Below are 16,883 nucleotides of genomic sequence, written 5' to 3' on the forward strand. Positions count from 1 at the left end.
AATAAATTTAAATGGTAATTTTATTGAAAATATAAATGGTTATATAATTAATTATTAATCTTATCTTTTGTATTAATAAAGTGTTTATTTTATAATTAAAATCAATAATAAATAATTTACTTTTGTGTAAAAAATACTTTTTAAATTAATTTTTCAACACTTAGTTTAATTTTAGAAAATTATATTTTAAGTTTAAAATTAAAAAAAAGTATTATATTCAATCTTAATTTATAAATTTTACTATTCAAAATATATTAAATGATTATAAAAGTAAATTCAAAAAAATTTTATTTTTTTTCACCAGGTTTTATTTGTAAAAATAAATTTTGATTATTAATTTTAATTTATTTATTATTAACAAGGTGTTTTCTTAAGAATTTTTATATAAATTTTTAATACAAACAGCTGAAACACGAATTATTTATTCACAGTTTAAAATTGTGTTAATAGGTTTTTAAACAAATTTATCTAAATTAAATTTGAGAATAATAATATAAAATATATTAATGAATTGTGAGTAGTATATTAACAATAGAACTAAATTATAATTATGGTCAATTTAGATAAATATTTTATTTTTTATTGTAAGCAATTTTTATTACTGGTATTTTTTTATTTTTTTTTTTGTTGTATTTTGAAAGGAAGAGTTAAAGATATTGTTTAGAATTGAAGGAAAATTAAAATTTATTTAGGTACAATGAGTTGTTTTTTTTATTTTTAAAAAGTATGCTGGATTTTAGAGAGATTGAGAAATATTTATCAAGATTCCCATATAATTCTGACTATTTTTCCATCATTTTCAAGATTTAGAACTGTGTTGAAAGCAGCATATTAACTCACTTTTTTATTTTAGCAATATGATTTAGCTATTGCTCCTAATATTCCTTGGCTCATTAGCTAAGATCCTGAAATATATATTTTAACATTTGATTCTTTTTCATCTATGTGCTCTATTAGTTAAGAAAATTGATCCAACTAGCTTTCAAGGAGAAGTTGAATTGAAGAAGTATTATTTTTAGTTGATATGTTACTGATAGAAACACTTTCTAATTAAATTTTTTCGCTTTTGTTATCTCTAGAAGAAATTTCCATGTTATTTGATGTTGTTAGAGCAACTTCTAATTTTTTTAGTATTCCTTCTTTCTCGAATTCTTAGAGTTCATTTTGATAAAGATACTCATTATTTTAAAGTAAGCGAGATCCATAATACAAATATATTTCATGATTATGGCAATTGTTTACTTATCTTATTTCTTACAAGTATGATCTAAAAAATCCTATACCTTCATCAATACATATTAGTACAACACGAATATTTATTTCGTTTAGCGGTAATTAAAAAGGGTTTGGACTGCTTTTAATTCTTACTTCTTATGGTTTTTATTTTTGAATTTCTTAATAAAGATCTAAAAAATAATTTGAAATCAACCCAAGGCTTCTGGTTTCCATAGGATTAGATACTTTAGCTAATGAATTATGTCTAGATTTTGCTATTTCCTCTTCCTATACTTCTGATTTCCTTAATCTATTTGATGATGCCTAAAAATTCTCTGTTATTTCGTCATTAAGTTTAGGAATGTTACGTAGATGAATTCTTACGGTTAATTGTATTATATTTGGATTTTGTAAAAAGCTTGAACTGATTATGAAAGTTCTTGGTTTTATTAAATTACCAAGTCCAAAGAGAATATGAAATGGAACTTTGATGTTATAATTAATAATGAGAGATAATAACGAGTGTTATTCTTGCTCATATATTTCCTTATCGAACCTTTCTCTTTCACTAAATTTGCAGATATTATTTAGTGTTTCTTTGTCAACTTAATCGCTAGCAAAATTTGCTAACTCAAAGACTTAATTTTTGTCAAGTTTACCATGAATATCAAGATATTCTTTCATATATTATTTCACTGTTATAGGGAACGGGATAGGATATTTTAATTCAGAAACAGTGATATTGCATGGGTTGTAGCTTTATTCTTTGATTGATAAACTAATGACAGCATTTTCATTTAGTCCTAAAAATTCGCAAAGTCTTTTTATGCTAGCGTCATCGTTTTAAGGATAAATTTGAATTAATCCTCCTGTTTCGAATTTAGGTTTACCAGGAGGAGATGGTAACTTGGAAACATCAAGGTCAATGAGCATGTATTAGTGTTGTTAATTGAATAGCTTAGAGCTAATTCCTTATCTAGAGGCATGCGCAATAACATTACTCTGACTTTGTTAAGTGTATGAATGTACAGTAATTGTATCCTTAATACCATCACATACAAGATATTGCATTTTTAAAATGGGAACATCTGTTGAATTGAAATAGTCCCATAGCTCATCTTTTAATACATATTGACCTCTGCTTTGTACGTTTTTAATATTAAACATTTATTCAAGTTCCTTTCGGTTATTTGCTCCTTTTGGTAACTATATTTTATTAGTTTAAAATAAAATTTATAAACGATACTTTAATAAATTGTAAGCTAAATTTTATTTAATTAACAATTCATAAAATTTTGAAATAATTTATTGATATTTTTATTGTCTATTTTTCTATAAACCAAATTTGATGATTTTACTGACTACGTTCATAAACAGAAGATATTTATTTAGATCTTTAAATTTAGGTAAGTCAGTCAAATCAAGATATGAATGAATTTTAATTTAGTTATTTTTTTTGACAATAATAGATATATATTTGGGTGTGATAATAGAAAATATTATTAAAGATAAATTTGAGTAAAAAATGTATTTTATAATTAATTAGAAGAATTATTAGTTAATTTTGGTGATATTGAATTTGGTTAGTGTAAATAAAATTTCTATTTTACTTTATCTATAGAGCAAATATATATGTTCAAATTATAAAGTAGGGCTTCGTTATATATAGCATCCTCTGGCTTTTCTTGAAACTCAAATTTTTATGTAAGGAGAGTTATCATACCATTTTTGAACTAATTAAAACTTTCTTTTAAAAGTTCATCCTTAGAGCTATCTACCTATACAAAATTGTAAAATCTCTTAGCGCCTACTTCCTAGAATAGCATATCTATTCTCTAGCCCATTGATTTTATTTTAGTTTATTTTTTATTCATGGCTTTTTAAAACCTTACGCTTTAATTCATATTTGCTTCAATTTCTTCATTATCTTACCTCTAACTATTCATATTATTATTTATATAGCTACTGGGTTCAATATTATTTGTGCTATCTACTTCAGTATCATGATTTGCGTTTGTTTGAACTGTTAATTTCTTCATTTTAGAGTTGTATAAGCCAAAAATACTATAATTTAAAGAGGAAAGAGGTTTACCCTAGTTGTCAAAATTATTTAGCCACAAATAAAATTACTGGGCATCATCTGTAGGACCACCCATAATTCCATAGCTAGCTAAAAAAAAGATAACTAAATTGCAATTTCTAAGCATTTTAGGCTCAAATGTCTGTATATGAATTACTCTTACATAAAAACCATTTTATTCGCATTCACTTGCAAATTAAGTGGCTAACTCACTAGTCGTACCTTGCGTAGTCCCATAAAAAATATTTAAAACGGCTCTTTATTTAATGTTTTTCCATTTTATCTCATTGCCTCTCATTTCACTGCCTCTACTATTATTTAATGGATTGACTGGACATTATACGCTTTCATAATTTTATTCTTTTTTTGTCGAATTTTAGGTTTTGCTTTGTGAGCTGTTAAGTTTACCATTAACATTTGAAGCTGAAGTATTCTAAGTAGATTGCTGCTAAGTATAAACATTATTCCCTATAGATTTTTTTTTCTACTCATTTAGTTCAGGAGATTATACATCATTGGGTATCGCTTAATTTTTTCCATACTACACTTCTTCTTCAACTATTTAATTATTTGTAAACGAGTTGCACTAACTTTGGCATGATCCCATACTTTATTCAAATGAAACTGTTTTTCTATAATATGATAGTTCAATAAAATATATTTTATTTTTATAGTTTGGATCTATTTAACAATTTTAAAATCACAGTAATTGCAGCTAATTATTTTTAAACCTATTATTCTTTATTAATTGAAATCGATTGATTGTATGTATAAAATTTAATAGCAAAAGTCTTTACTGAAAATTTGTTTTAGTAATTGGCAACTTTTATTCCAAACGAAATATAAAGTTTTAATAGGTGCATTTTTTTTCCATTTAATAAAATACATCTTTCAGTACATTTGCTTATATCAATTTATTGTCAAATTATTATTGTTAAATCGAAAGTTAAAGTTTAAAGAATTCATTAAAATGCTAACAATACACAAAATTGTTCTCAAAAAGTTAATTAAATCTAAATTCACTATTCATTCATTCACCCATCCATCCATACCTGTTTTAATTGTTTATATATAATTAATCCAGCTTTTATAATAAATGTATTTTAGTTCTGCTTCTATTTTATTCCTTCAAATATTAAAACTATTAATTTTTTAATTAGATATGAAAATGATAAAATTAAAATATTAAATATAGTTAGGTACGTACTAACTACTTTATTTAAGACCATTTATTTATTAAAATAAATTAAATAATTTTTTGATTTTTATCTTCACTTTAATTCTACAAAAAATCATTTATTGTAAAAAGATATTATACACTAACTAACATACGTTAATAAATATTTTAAGCTGAAATAAATCGGATAAGCTCATCTTTCGATTTTCAATCAAGCTGATAAATTATTTACAAATTGAGAAGCATTTATATATATACCATGCCATTTTTAATTTTTGAATCAGTTTACAAATTTGAATTAAAATAAACGATTTTTCTTTCTGTTATTTTGTTATTTTTACTAAAATAAAATATAAGAAGGAGTTGAAACAGGTTTCCATAATACAATTAATTATGTGCGTTAAATAATTTATAAAACATAAACTGTGTAAATTAACAAAGAATGAGTAAATTGTATTTAGAATTAGAAATAATTAATTCATTTACTAAGATTAATTAGTTTTGTTGACTTGAGAAGCAATAAATTAAATAAAAAGAAGATTAATATTAAATAATCATTAATAATTCAAGTTAAAAGCAAGGCAATATTTTTTAATAAACCAATTAAAATTTAAGGTTAAGGAGATAAAAATGGGAAATTGTTACGAAACTAAGAGGAGTTAATATAATTATGATGATAATACAATAGATGCACCTACTCCTGAATAAAGTAAAAAATATTTAAACTATTTTAAATATTATTTATTTTTGACTGAGTAGGATTTTGATTTTTCGTTAGCCGAAGAAATTGATAGCTCAAAATTGTTTGCTTTTTATAAAAAATGCAAAATAAAATCTTAGACTGATAAACTTTAAATTATTATTTAATAAATTATTAGAATCTAGGCCCAGAGAGCGTACATAAAATGAAACTTCCATGAAATTTATTTCTTAACAAGCTGATGATGATAATTACTTTGGTACGCAAGATGATTTATAAAAATTCATGGAAGTTCCGAAGAAAATGATTAGAAAACAAGCTCCTAAATTTGAAGCAAATGCATACCATGATGGATATAATGATAAAGTTAAAAAGATTAGTTTAGATGATTATTAAGGCAAATATTTAGTGTTATTTTTCTATCCATATGACTTCAATAAATAATTTCAAGAAGAAATTCTTGACTTTTCAGAGAACTATCCAAAATTTAAGAAATTGAATTGTGAGTTATTAGGATGCTCAATAGATTCTCACTTTTCGCATATGAATTATTGTAATAAGCCAAGAAATGAGGGCGGCCTAGGAAACATTAATTTTCCATTGATGGCTGATGTAGATAAAAAAATAGCAGCTGACTATGGTGTATTAAATAAAAATGGAAACGATTAAGGAACTTGTTTAAGAAGCACATTTATCATAGATGACTAATAAATAGTTCGTCATTTGGCTATGAATGACTTTGCAGGGCATCTCAGAGCTGAGGAAATATTAAGAATGGTGAAGGGAATTTAAGAAAATGATAGAATTAGACCAAAATCACAAACTGCAGGTAAATAAATAAATAAATGAATCAATAAATTATTTTTAATTTTACTAATTTATTGCTCTTAGATTCATAAAAATATGCAATTAAATGTAGAAATAAAATTTATAAATAATTTCAAATTTACTTATAAAAATATAACATTTTACATATAATAATAAAAAAAAGCTGATAAGTCTTCTGCTAAGGAGGCTAAATAGGAAAGTAATAGTAAATCCTTTAGCAATTTACCTTCAAATAAAAAAACGATATTCGAAAAAATTGGAGGAGAGGAAGCCATTGAAGCAGCAGTTAAGATATTTTATAAAAAGATGTTAGCAGATCCTAAGGTTTCCTAATTTTTTAAAGATATTGATATGACCAAGTAGCACTCTTAGTAAGTTAGCTTCCTTTCTTTTGCTTTAGGTGGTCCAAAAAAGTAATTAATACAATTTTTAAATTAATCTTGCAAAAAAATACTGAGAAAAAATTTTTTACACAAAGATCAGCATAAAAATAAATAAAAATGAAAATGATATTAATTTTATGTTAACATTGTTAGATATGTAGGCAAAAGCATGAGAGATGCACATTAGTATCTTAGGTTAACTAATGCAGAATTTGATATTACTGTAGGACACTTAGTTTCTACACTTAAAGATTTAAATATAGACGAAGCAGTTATAACTGAGATTGGAAAAATGATTGAACCTTTAAGGAAAGATGTCGTTTTTACGTAATCAACATCTATATATGACTAAATTGGAGGTGAAAAAGCAATGGAATAAGCTGTAGAAATATTCTATAAAAGAATGTTAGAAGATCCAAAAGTGTCTGGCTTTTTTAAACCAATTGACATGACTAAGCAAAAATAAATGTAAAAGGCATTTCTAGCTATGGCTTTAGGTGGACCTAAAGAGTATAATAAATTCATTTATATTATATTTTTTAAAAATATATTTACTATTTGGCATATTTAGGTACAAAGGAAGGAATATGAAAGATGCACATAGTCATTTAAATTTGACTGATGAACATTTTGATGTTACTGTAGGCCATTTGATTGGGACTTTGAAATAACTTAATGTAGATGATAAAATTATAAAATAAATTGGAGTTTAGATTGAGCCTTTAAGAAAAGATATTGTCAGTTCTAAAGCAAGCCAACCATCTTAGCCTTAGCTGTAATAAAATATCTCTGTCTAATCACAAAAAGAGTAAGCACCAGCTAATCAGTAATCAAAAATTTTAACAGCTCCTGCTCCTTAACAATAGCAAAAAAATAAACTGCTAATAGATAGAATTGGAGGAGAAGCAAAAATAGAGGTTTTAGTAGGTTTACTAGTAGATAGAATTTATTCAGATTAAAGAATTAACTCCTTTTTTGCTACTGTAGAGTCATAGAAGCACAAAGAAACTTTGAAATCTTTCCTTATTTAACTTACAGGAGGTCCAAAAATGTATTTTAATTTACTTTTTAGAATTTTGATTTTAAGTTATTTTTTAAATTTAAAAAGCTACAAGGGAAAAAATCTTCGTGAGGCTCACAGTGGATTAAAAATTAATGATGTCTAATTTAATGCATTCATGACACATTTAAGAGAAAGTCTCAAATAAATGAAAGTAGAACCATCTGTTTTTCATGATTTTTGTGGATTTTTTGAAAGTCTTAGGCCTTAAATTGTTACTGTGAAACTTTAAATTTTTGAGCGTTTAGGAGGTGAAGCTGCACTCAATAATCTTAGTGATAAACTTTATCAAAAAGTAACTGCTGACGATAGGATAAAAGACTTTTTTACCAATATAGATATGGTGAAAATGAGAGAACAGCAAAAAAATTTTCTTATGTTAGCTACAGGAGGTCCTAACATGTAAAATAATTTGCTTTAAGACAGTATTTTAAAACTAAATTTTTTAGGTATAAAGGTAAAAACATGAAAGAAGCTCATGCAAAATTAAAAATAAACGATTTACATTTTAATGCCTTTAAAGAGAATCTCTTACTTACCTTAAAAGAAGAATTAGTTGATCCATAAACATTCCTGGAAATCTCGAATTTAATTGAAACATAGCGTATGACCATCGTCACATAAAGTTTACCTCTATTTGAAAGAATAGGAGGTGAAAAAGGTGTACAATAGATAGTTAATAGGTTTTATGATAGAATTCTTATGGATCCTAGAATTAAGAAATTCTTTTAAGGAGTAGATATGACTCGTTTAAGGGATATTAATCGTTAATTCCTTCTTTACTGTGTTAAAGGAGCTCCAAGGTAATTTTTATTTGGATTTAACAAACTTTAGTATGAAAATAAAATATTCTTAAATCAAAAGTTATAATGGAAAAAGCATGAAAGAAGCTCATATGCATCTAGGTCTTAATGATACACATTTCAACTTAGTTAAAGATCATTTACTCTAAGCCATGAAAGATTGTTCTAAGGATCCACTTAGTTTAATTGAAGTAGGTGGCACTATAGAAGGTTTACGTAGCGATATTGTATCTGTAAAAGTACCTCTTTTTGATAGAATAGGTGGTGAGCAAATCACAAAAAAAGCTGTGGAAAGGTTATATGTAAAGCTGCTAGCTGATGTAAAATTAAAAGATTTCTTTAAAACTGCTGATATGCAAAATTTAAAAAATAATTAATGTACTTTCTTCACTGTTATATTGGGAGGCCCGAATAAGTAATTTTACAACAATTAGAAAACCTATAAATAAATATTAATCTTATTTAATAAAGCTATAAAGGAAAATCTATGAAAGATGCTCACTAAAATCTTAAGTTAAATGACTCACACTTTAACATATTTAAAGAGTTGGTACAATAATCATTTAGAGAAGTTGGGGTTGATAATATCACAATTGCTGAAATAGCAAGAGTAGTCGAATAAATTAGAAAAGAAATAGTTTCAGTAAGACCTCCTCTTTATGAAAGAATCGGAGGAGAAAAATCACTTGAAAGTAATTCATTCATTCATAGATTTATTAAATTTCTAAATTATTTTATAAAAAAAGTTATCATTGAGAAGTTTTATGATAAGTTAATCAAAAACCAAGCTATTGGTTAATTTTTTGTCAAAACTGATCCAATAAAGCAAAAGAATATGCTTAAAGCTTTCTTCACAACTATTTTTGGAGGCCAATAAATGTAAAAAAATATTCATAGTTAAAGATTATCTTTATAAATAAACAATTTTCAATTTAAAAAAGGTATAAAGGCAAAAAATTAAAAGATGCTCATGCTAATATGAAAATTACTGATGCATAATTTAATGAATTTAGAAGTTGCATGGAACAAACTTTAAAAGAAGTTAACTAGTTTAACGTTCAACTAATAAAAGAAGTTGCTGCTGTAATCGATCATTTTAGAAAAGAAATAGTTATTCCATGAGCAGTTTTTATAGAGCTGTTTATTTAATTTAAATGAATAATAATATAATTGCAATATCAACCAAACAAGCAGCAGTTATTCAAAGTAATGTGTTGTATAAATTATAAAAACTAAATTAAAATTATAATTGGTCTTATTATTGAGTGAAATAGGATTTGTATAAAATAATGATTACCATCAATAAACCAATAAATCTTATTGCTTTAACTATCAATTTTGGTTAAACTTTATCTAAGAATATAATTTATCTAATAAAAATAATATAGTTAATAAACTATCTATTATAAAAACATATAATCATCTTTCTATCTATCAACCTATCTATAATGTAAAAACTAAAAATATATTGTAACTTTTTATTCTCTTTGTATGTATAATCTTTCTTCAAATTTATAATAAAATATACTTTATTATTTCTATTCTCATATTCTATTTGATTGTTTTGTATTAAGAAAATTTTAATTTTTATTCAAAAAACTACAAATTATTTTGCTTAATTTATGAATGTTTGATATATTTTATTTTATTAGGTATAAAGATAATTTTTATAAAACCTTAGAATTGTATTTTTAATGGATCAAATATAAATTTTTAATTATGCTCTTTTATTTTAGTAAATTCTTTTAAAATTGCTATAATTAGTAAATATCTCATCGCTAAACAAATTATCAACTAAGAAACCAAATCAAAATCTATAAATTTTATTTATTTATTAAATATTGTAATATATTTATTTATATATGTTCTGTATTTAAGTTATTGTAGAATATTATAGAGATGTTTTAAGAATATACATAAAGCTAAAGATATAAATTTAAATAAAAAATAAATTTCTGATATTCATTAAAAATTATTCTACCATATTCAAGAATTTGATATCTAAAATATACATCAAAAAACATAATATAACATAATCATTTATTAAAGTTTATATAAAAGTTAGATTTAGTAAAACATGCTAATCAATCCCAGTGATTTGTTTCTGCTTGATAATGGATATGATTTTTACCAGGAGAACAGTTACGAGGTCTGGGAGGTAATTCGTAGATTTTACATCTTTCTTTTTCATATGCATGCTATTTGTGCTTAATATAATCTTATTAGTAAGAAGTTTTTCCGTCGAATGGAGTAGAGTTGTGGTAAGTGTTAGATTTTTTACCAGAGTTTTCGGTTCTTGGAATGTCGTGCTAGATATATTCCTATTTGTAGGTTGAAGTTCCATTGAATGGAACATGAGTATTATTACCTGTCTAGGAAAGATATTTAGGTATATTGTGATCAGGTCTGTGACCTTCATGACCCTTATAGCATTCTTGGTAAGTAGAGTTAGCGTTAAAGGGAACATTATATTAGTTTTTGTTAACGTTGTGCTTATAAGGCTAAGCAGGAGGGACGTCATTTTTAATGTAGCTAACTTTATATTCAGTATCTCCATTGAAAGGAGTATTAGAATTAATATATGGATTCTACTCACGCTTTTAAGGAGGAGAAACCTTGTGAGGGGTGTAGTCATTTTAGTAATTACTTTTGATGAGATCTGGAGAGTAGTTTGTAGGAGCATACTTATGGCCTGATTTCTTAACTGGTTCTTTGTTAATATCATATGCAGGATAGTCATTCTTAAATGTGGATTTAATGATATCAGGAGCGTAGCTCATAGGTTTTGGAGGACATCTATGCTTATTACAAGTACAAATTTCACAAACACACTTACCAGAGATGTGTTAGTTTGGTGAATCAAAGCTGTAAGAGCTTTAATGATGGCCATTTTTTTAAGGGGTTTGATATTTAGCACTCATCTTGAAAATCCTACTTAATATTTATTTATCTAAGCTTTTGTTATTCTTTTCCTTTTAGAGAAAAAAAAAATTTATTTATTTATTAATCAAATAATTACTTAAATAATAAAATTTCTATGAACCAATTTCAATCAATCAATCAATAATTTGCGCATCCACTGATTGCTTATAAAAGTTATAAATATTGATTGTAAATGCATACATATATATGCATAATCTCTAGAGAATTTAAGATCTCTTGAATGCAAATTAATTTTATAAATCTTTATTAATCATCATAATATCTAAACTGGCTCAAAATAAATAATTACTCAAGGTTCTAATAAATTAATTGATTTGTGAATGCAAATGCTTAGAATAAATTTTGCCACTCAGCTAATTAATTAAATAAATAATAAATAAACTTTAACTTCGCAGATTTTTTAGACAGATTAGAAATTTTATTTATTGAAACTTATCAAAGAAAATAAATAAAATCTTGATTTTTTTTGTGGTTAATATAATCTTAAACAAATAATTTAAGTAGATTAAAACATTCTTGCTTCACCACAAGGAGTGTTAGGAGTATTTAAAAACTGTATGATTCTCTTATTAAGCTAAGATATTTACTACACCATTCAAATTATTTTGTTTTATTTTTTTGAACCATTAATTTTTTTTATTATAAATAAAACAATGAAATTATAATTTTGAAAATATAAATAAATAAATGATTTCATAAACACTTAATTCTATTGTTTGTTTGCTTGCTTGTTTTTTTCTTTATTGATGAGAAATTTAAATTTATCTATCTAAATCTTTGAAATAAACTTACTTTTATAAATTGAATATTATACCTATAAATATATAAGAAGATATACGAATAAGAATAAAATTAGAATTTCACTTTTTATTTTAGGAATAATTTATTGTTTGTACATTTAGGTTAGTTATGTTGATAGAAATAAGAAGTATTGAATTCAGGATTAATCAATTTTCTTGACTTCTATTTATATAAATTATTAGTTTTTATATAGCTAGCAAATATAGATTTAAGTATAATTTTTCAGGTCATTATGCTTTTTTTATAAAATTATTATTTACTATACTTTTTTATTTTTCTATTTTTATTGGTTCTCATTTTGAACTTTGTTGAGATTATTTTTTACGTTTTTCTATCATTTCCTTTTCTAATTTTTCTAAGTCTTTACGAGTATCAATATGTTTTATTCTAGCAGGATTGAAATAATCAGGGTTTACTTCGAACAAATATTCTCCTTTTATAGCTGTTATATTTCTAATATAATGACGCTTTGTTAAAACGAATTCATTATATATAACCCAATCAGGCTTTTAATCAACAACAGAAGAAGGGTGAATAGCAACAGTTTGAACATCCTTAAATGCCATATAAGCACCGTTTCTCTATAATTTTGCAACTTACATGAAAAATCCACTAAGAAGACACTTTTTAACATTTTCATAATTAGTACCACATGATACAAGAGGAATTTCGAGTTTTACCATCAAATTCTTTAGTTATTCTCTAACATCGTCTGCGGACTTTAAAGAACGACTATTTAAATAATTGCTTTTGCACCATTCAGCATTTTCTTTCTTTTACTTATAAGCGTTATATGCATTAAGCATGGTAAGATGATCGCCATCGGGATTGCAGAACTTTAGTCTAGCATCATCAGCTTCTTTTTGGTTTTCCTTAGGTCTCGAGAATATATTTGGGACACTAAGTAAAGCTACAATACTAACCATTTCTTCTGAACATTAATACTTTGCTGAATTTAAAAGAATCTTTCCTAATTAAGGTTCAAGAGGGAATTCAGCCATCTATATTTTTACAAAAGAATTAATTAATTAAGTGAAATAGCTTAATGTTATAAAGAAGATTTTAAATTTTATTTTAATATTTATTTACCATTTCACCAATTTTAGTGAGTTCACCTTCATCATCTAAAGCACCTAAATCATTAAGAAGTTCTAATGCACGCATTAAAGTTTCAGGAGCAGGAGGATCCATAAAATCGAAGTGTACCAAATCATTAATACCAAGCTTTTTTAAAGTAAGAACAACTGAAGCCAAATTAGATCTAAGAATTTCAGGATAAGTGTCTTCCATCAATTCATTTTTAAAAGAAGCTTCAGTGTAGAGACGGAAGCATTTACCAGGACGGGTTCTACCAGCTCTACCAGCTCTTTATTTTGCTGAAGCCTTAGAAATTGGAGAAACAAGAAGTGATTCAACTCTCATACGAGGATTGAATACTTTCTATTTAGCAAAACCTGGATCGATAACGTAAACAATACCATCAATTGTTAAAGAAGTTTCAGCAATATTTGTTGCAACGATGATTTTTCTTCCAGGAATACCTTTTTTATTAGGGCCTGGAGCAGGATCGAAGATTTTTTATTGCATAGCGGGTGGCAATGAACTGTAAAGAGGAATAACATTAACAGGTCCACAAGTATCACCTTATTTTTAAATTTCTTGCTTAATTTGCTTGCATGCATTTTCAATTTCCTATTTTTTAAATGGGAAAGTTATATTTAAAATTATTGAGACTAACTTAGAATATTTAGCTATTTATTCTTTTATATTAAACTATCATCAATCAATCTATTTTAAATTTGAAAACAAATCTTTTAGGCAAATTTGATAATTTATTTATTTATTTATCTTTTATTTTTATTTCCAAAAATAAATGAAGGAGTATTTTATTTAAAAACTTAAACCTTCTCTCTAATAGCTAGTTTTTTGTATAAAATCAAAACTAAATTATCTATATATAATTCGATTTAAATAATTCATTTATTTATAATTGTGATAATTAATTACCTCTTCACCTGTTAAGAAAACTAACATATCTCCTTCGTCTTCATACATATGAATCTATACTGCAGTTCTAATAGCAGCTTCAACATAGTCTTTTTCTGGTTCATGTGTGTAAAAGATTTCGACAGGATATAAACGACCTGGAATTTCAAGTAATGGGGCATCCTTAAAGTAACCTTAAAACTTTTCAGCATCCATTGTAGCACTCATAACAACAATCTTGAGATCCTTTCTGTTTTCAAGAATTTCTTTAAGTAGACCAAATAATATATCAGTATTCAATGTTCTTTCGTGAGCTTCATCGAGCATAATTATGCTGTATTTTTCTAAAAGAGGATCATGGATGGCTTCTCTGAGCAACATACCATCAGTTAGATATTTTAACATAGTTTTATTTGATGTTTTATCTTCAAAACGAATTGAATAACCAACTTCATCACCTAATTGAACATCCTTTTGAAAAAAGCAAAAAGAATTAAATAAGTCAATTTTTTTAATTCCAAATATTTACCATTTCATCTGCAACTCTCTTTGCTACAGACATAGCAGCAACTCTTCTGGGTTGAGTACAACAGATACCTTTTTTGCTATTTCATAAACATAATATTGTTAATTTCTCAAAATTTAAAAATGCAGTAAATGTTAATTTGAATATAAAGTAAATTCAAAAAATATCCCTCTAAAATAATTTTGAATTCTTATTTAAATAATTTTTATGTTTTTATAATAATTTTTTATTATGTCCCACAAACATACTAAAAGCATGTTTTCCTAATTTCAATACCAAAAGGTGAAAAGGATAATCAAATGTAAAAATTTATATATTATTACCCTTTGACATGCTTTGATTCCAACAAGAATTGAGGGATTTGTGTAGTTTTACCAGAACCTGTCTCACCCTATAAAACAATAACTTAATTTTCATCAAGGAGCTTCAAGAGCTATCCTTTAGCCTCCCAAGCAGGAAGAGATTGTCTGGTCTTAAGAATTTCATAATACTTCTTAGAATAGACTTTATTAGTCCAAGGATTCATTGAAACTCTGATCTTCTTTGAAGGATCAGCACCGTCATCGTCGCCTTATTCAGCTGAAAATTTACTCATATCTATTCCCTTTCTTTTACTAGATCCAACAATAATGTTGTCATCATGTAAAGCAGATTTTTAGTCTTCCTACTCAGTAAACTTCGACTTTTTTTCTTATTTTGATTTTTTATCTGGTGATCCCATTTTTTAATTAAATATACTCTACCTAAATTTCTATTTATTTTTTGTGCCTAATTTTAATTTGATTTTTAGTTTTTTAGATTTAATTGATTATGATAAATTTCTTAGACGCTAGCTTATCTGCCTTATTTTTATATATTTTTATCTATCAGGTTTTAAGAGTTATAAATAGCAATTATTAAATTCATTAATGTTTTTAAAATAATTAATTTATAAATTTTCAACCAATTTATTTAAAAATGGTAGATGAAAGTTAAATTTTTGGATTTAAAATAATAATATTAATATTAAGATTTGTTAAAATATTTTATTTAAATTGAAATTTAACTCATTTCATGAGAATAATTTTCTTAAAATAAAATTTGATTCATTCATAAAAGTAAAATAATTTTTGATATTTTATCTATTATTTTTAAATTTACAACTTACTTTCTTAATTATTTTAAAAAAAAATTATTTTCTTTTACAAACACTAAATTAGATAAAAATTTTAATTAATTTGTTAAGCACTGTATTTAATTAAAAACTTACCAATTTAAATCATTATGAAAACAAATAACAAATTTTATTTAGGGCTGTAATTTTAAAATGCGAGGGGATGGCAATTAGACAGGATAAAAAACATTAGTCTTATTATTTTAAAAATTTAGGATGATTTTAATAAAATGATGGAAAAGGTATTTATTTTAAGAATAAACAATAAATATTACTATGAAAGCCAACATAATTTTTTATTGTAAACTTAAAACTTACAGAGTAATTGATAACCCTTTTTAACAAAATTCATGCAATAGTTAAAATAAACTCTTGGTTTCAATCATTCCTTTTGATCATAACAGATCTAAAAATGATTTACATTTTTCAATTTATTTTAAAGTCTAATTAAATTTCTCTATTAAAGTTAAGTTAGCTATTTATAAATTTATAATAATTGAAATAACATATTTTTAAATAGATTATTGATTTATGAAAAAATTTTGAATTCCATATTATAAAATAATATTAAAATAAAATTCTTATTATAATTTTGTATATTGTCATAAGCAACAGTAGCAAGTAATAATAAAAATTAAATGTTTTCAAGAAATAAAATTAATTATAAAAAGATTAAAATATAAAGATATATAGATTATTATTATTCTTATTTCAATATGTCTAATAAATATGGATATTTCTCTATTTAATTTTTATAAAAAATTAATTTAAAAAGTAAATTTATAAATAAATAAAAATTATTTTAATTAGAATAAAAAGAATAAACATTTAAATTTATCATTACAACTTTAATATCCAGCAAACAAATTAAAATTTTTAAATTTTATTTTTCAATAGATGTTTAAAAAAGGGGGGTTGGGGTTGGGGTTGGGGTTGGGGTTGGGGGTTGGGGTTGGGGTTGGGGTTGGGGTTGGGGTTGGGGTTGGGGTTGGGGGTTGGGGTTGGGGTTGGGGTTGGGGTTGGGGTTGGGGTTGGGGTTGGGGTTGGGGTTGGGGTTGGGGTTGGGGTTGGGGTTGGGGTTGGGGTTGGGGTTGGGGTTGGGGTTGGGGTTGGGGTTGGGGTTGGGGTTGGGGTTGGGGTTGGGGTTGGGGTTGGGGTTGGGGTTGGGGTTGGGGTTGGGGTTGGGGTTGGGGTTGGGGTTGGGGTTGGGGTTGGGGTTGGGGTTGGG

The 16,883-nt window shown here is 25.5% G+C and overlaps 4 protein-coding genes across 4 annotated transcripts; 1 reads left to right on the plus strand and 3 right to left on the minus strand. All coding sequences in view use genetic code 6, as the record gives it.

Annotated features, from left to right (window-relative positions):
• Positions 1-759: 759 nt before the first annotated feature.
• On the minus strand, positions 760-3,902 carry TTHERM_01044750 (FAD-binding domain protein; the record flags this gene model as incomplete). The annotated part of the gene is made up of 2 exons (XM_001030648.3): positions 760-2,421; positions 2,826-3,902. 2 exons carry the CDS (start codon positions 3,900-3,902, stop codon positions 760-762), a joined length of 2,739 nt encoding a protein of 912 aa, XP_001030648.1.
• Positions 3,903-5,102: 1,200 nt separating this feature from the next.
• On the plus strand, positions 5,103-9,368 carry TTHERM_01044760 (protozoan/cyanobacterial globin family protein; the record flags this gene model as incomplete). Its single annotated transcript, XM_001030649.2, has 11 exons — positions 5,103-5,181; positions 5,351-6,001; positions 6,164-6,413; positions 6,537-6,893; positions 6,955-7,434; positions 7,492-7,845; positions 7,893-8,246; positions 8,308-8,661; positions 8,718-8,938; positions 8,993-9,125; positions 9,188-9,368. 11 exons carry the CDS (start codon positions 5,103-5,105, stop codon positions 9,366-9,368), a joined length of 3,414 nt encoding a protein of 1,137 aa, XP_001030649.2.
• Positions 9,369-10,330: 962 nt separating this feature from the next.
• On the minus strand, positions 10,331-11,263 carry TTHERM_01044770 (STOP protein; the record flags this gene model as incomplete). The annotated part of the gene is made up of 1 exon (XM_001030650.2): positions 10,331-11,263. Exon 1 carries the CDS (start codon positions 11,165-11,167, stop codon positions 10,331-10,333), a length of 837 nt encoding a protein of 278 aa, XP_001030650.1. The 5' UTR covers positions 11,168-11,263.
• Positions 11,264-12,283: 1,020 nt separating this feature from the next.
• TTHERM_01044780 (DEAH-box nuclear pre-mRNA splicing factor) lies at positions 12,284-15,223 on the minus strand (the record flags this gene model as incomplete). Its single annotated transcript, XM_001030651.1, has 5 exons — positions 12,284-12,991; positions 13,080-13,682; positions 13,998-14,447; positions 14,506-14,581; positions 14,826-15,223. The coding sequence occupies 5 exons, from the start codon at positions 15,221-15,223 to the stop codon at positions 12,284-12,286; spliced, it is 2,235 nt and encodes a 744-aa protein (XP_001030651.1).
• Positions 15,224-16,883: the final 1,660 nt, after the last annotated feature.

Source organism: Tetrahymena thermophila (genome assembly GCF_000189635.1).
Source record: "Tetrahymena thermophila SB210 genomic scaffold scf_8254468, whole genome shotgun sequence".
Lineage (NCBI taxonomy): Eukaryota > Ciliophora > Oligohymenophorea > Hymenostomatida > Tetrahymenidae > Tetrahymena > Tetrahymena thermophila.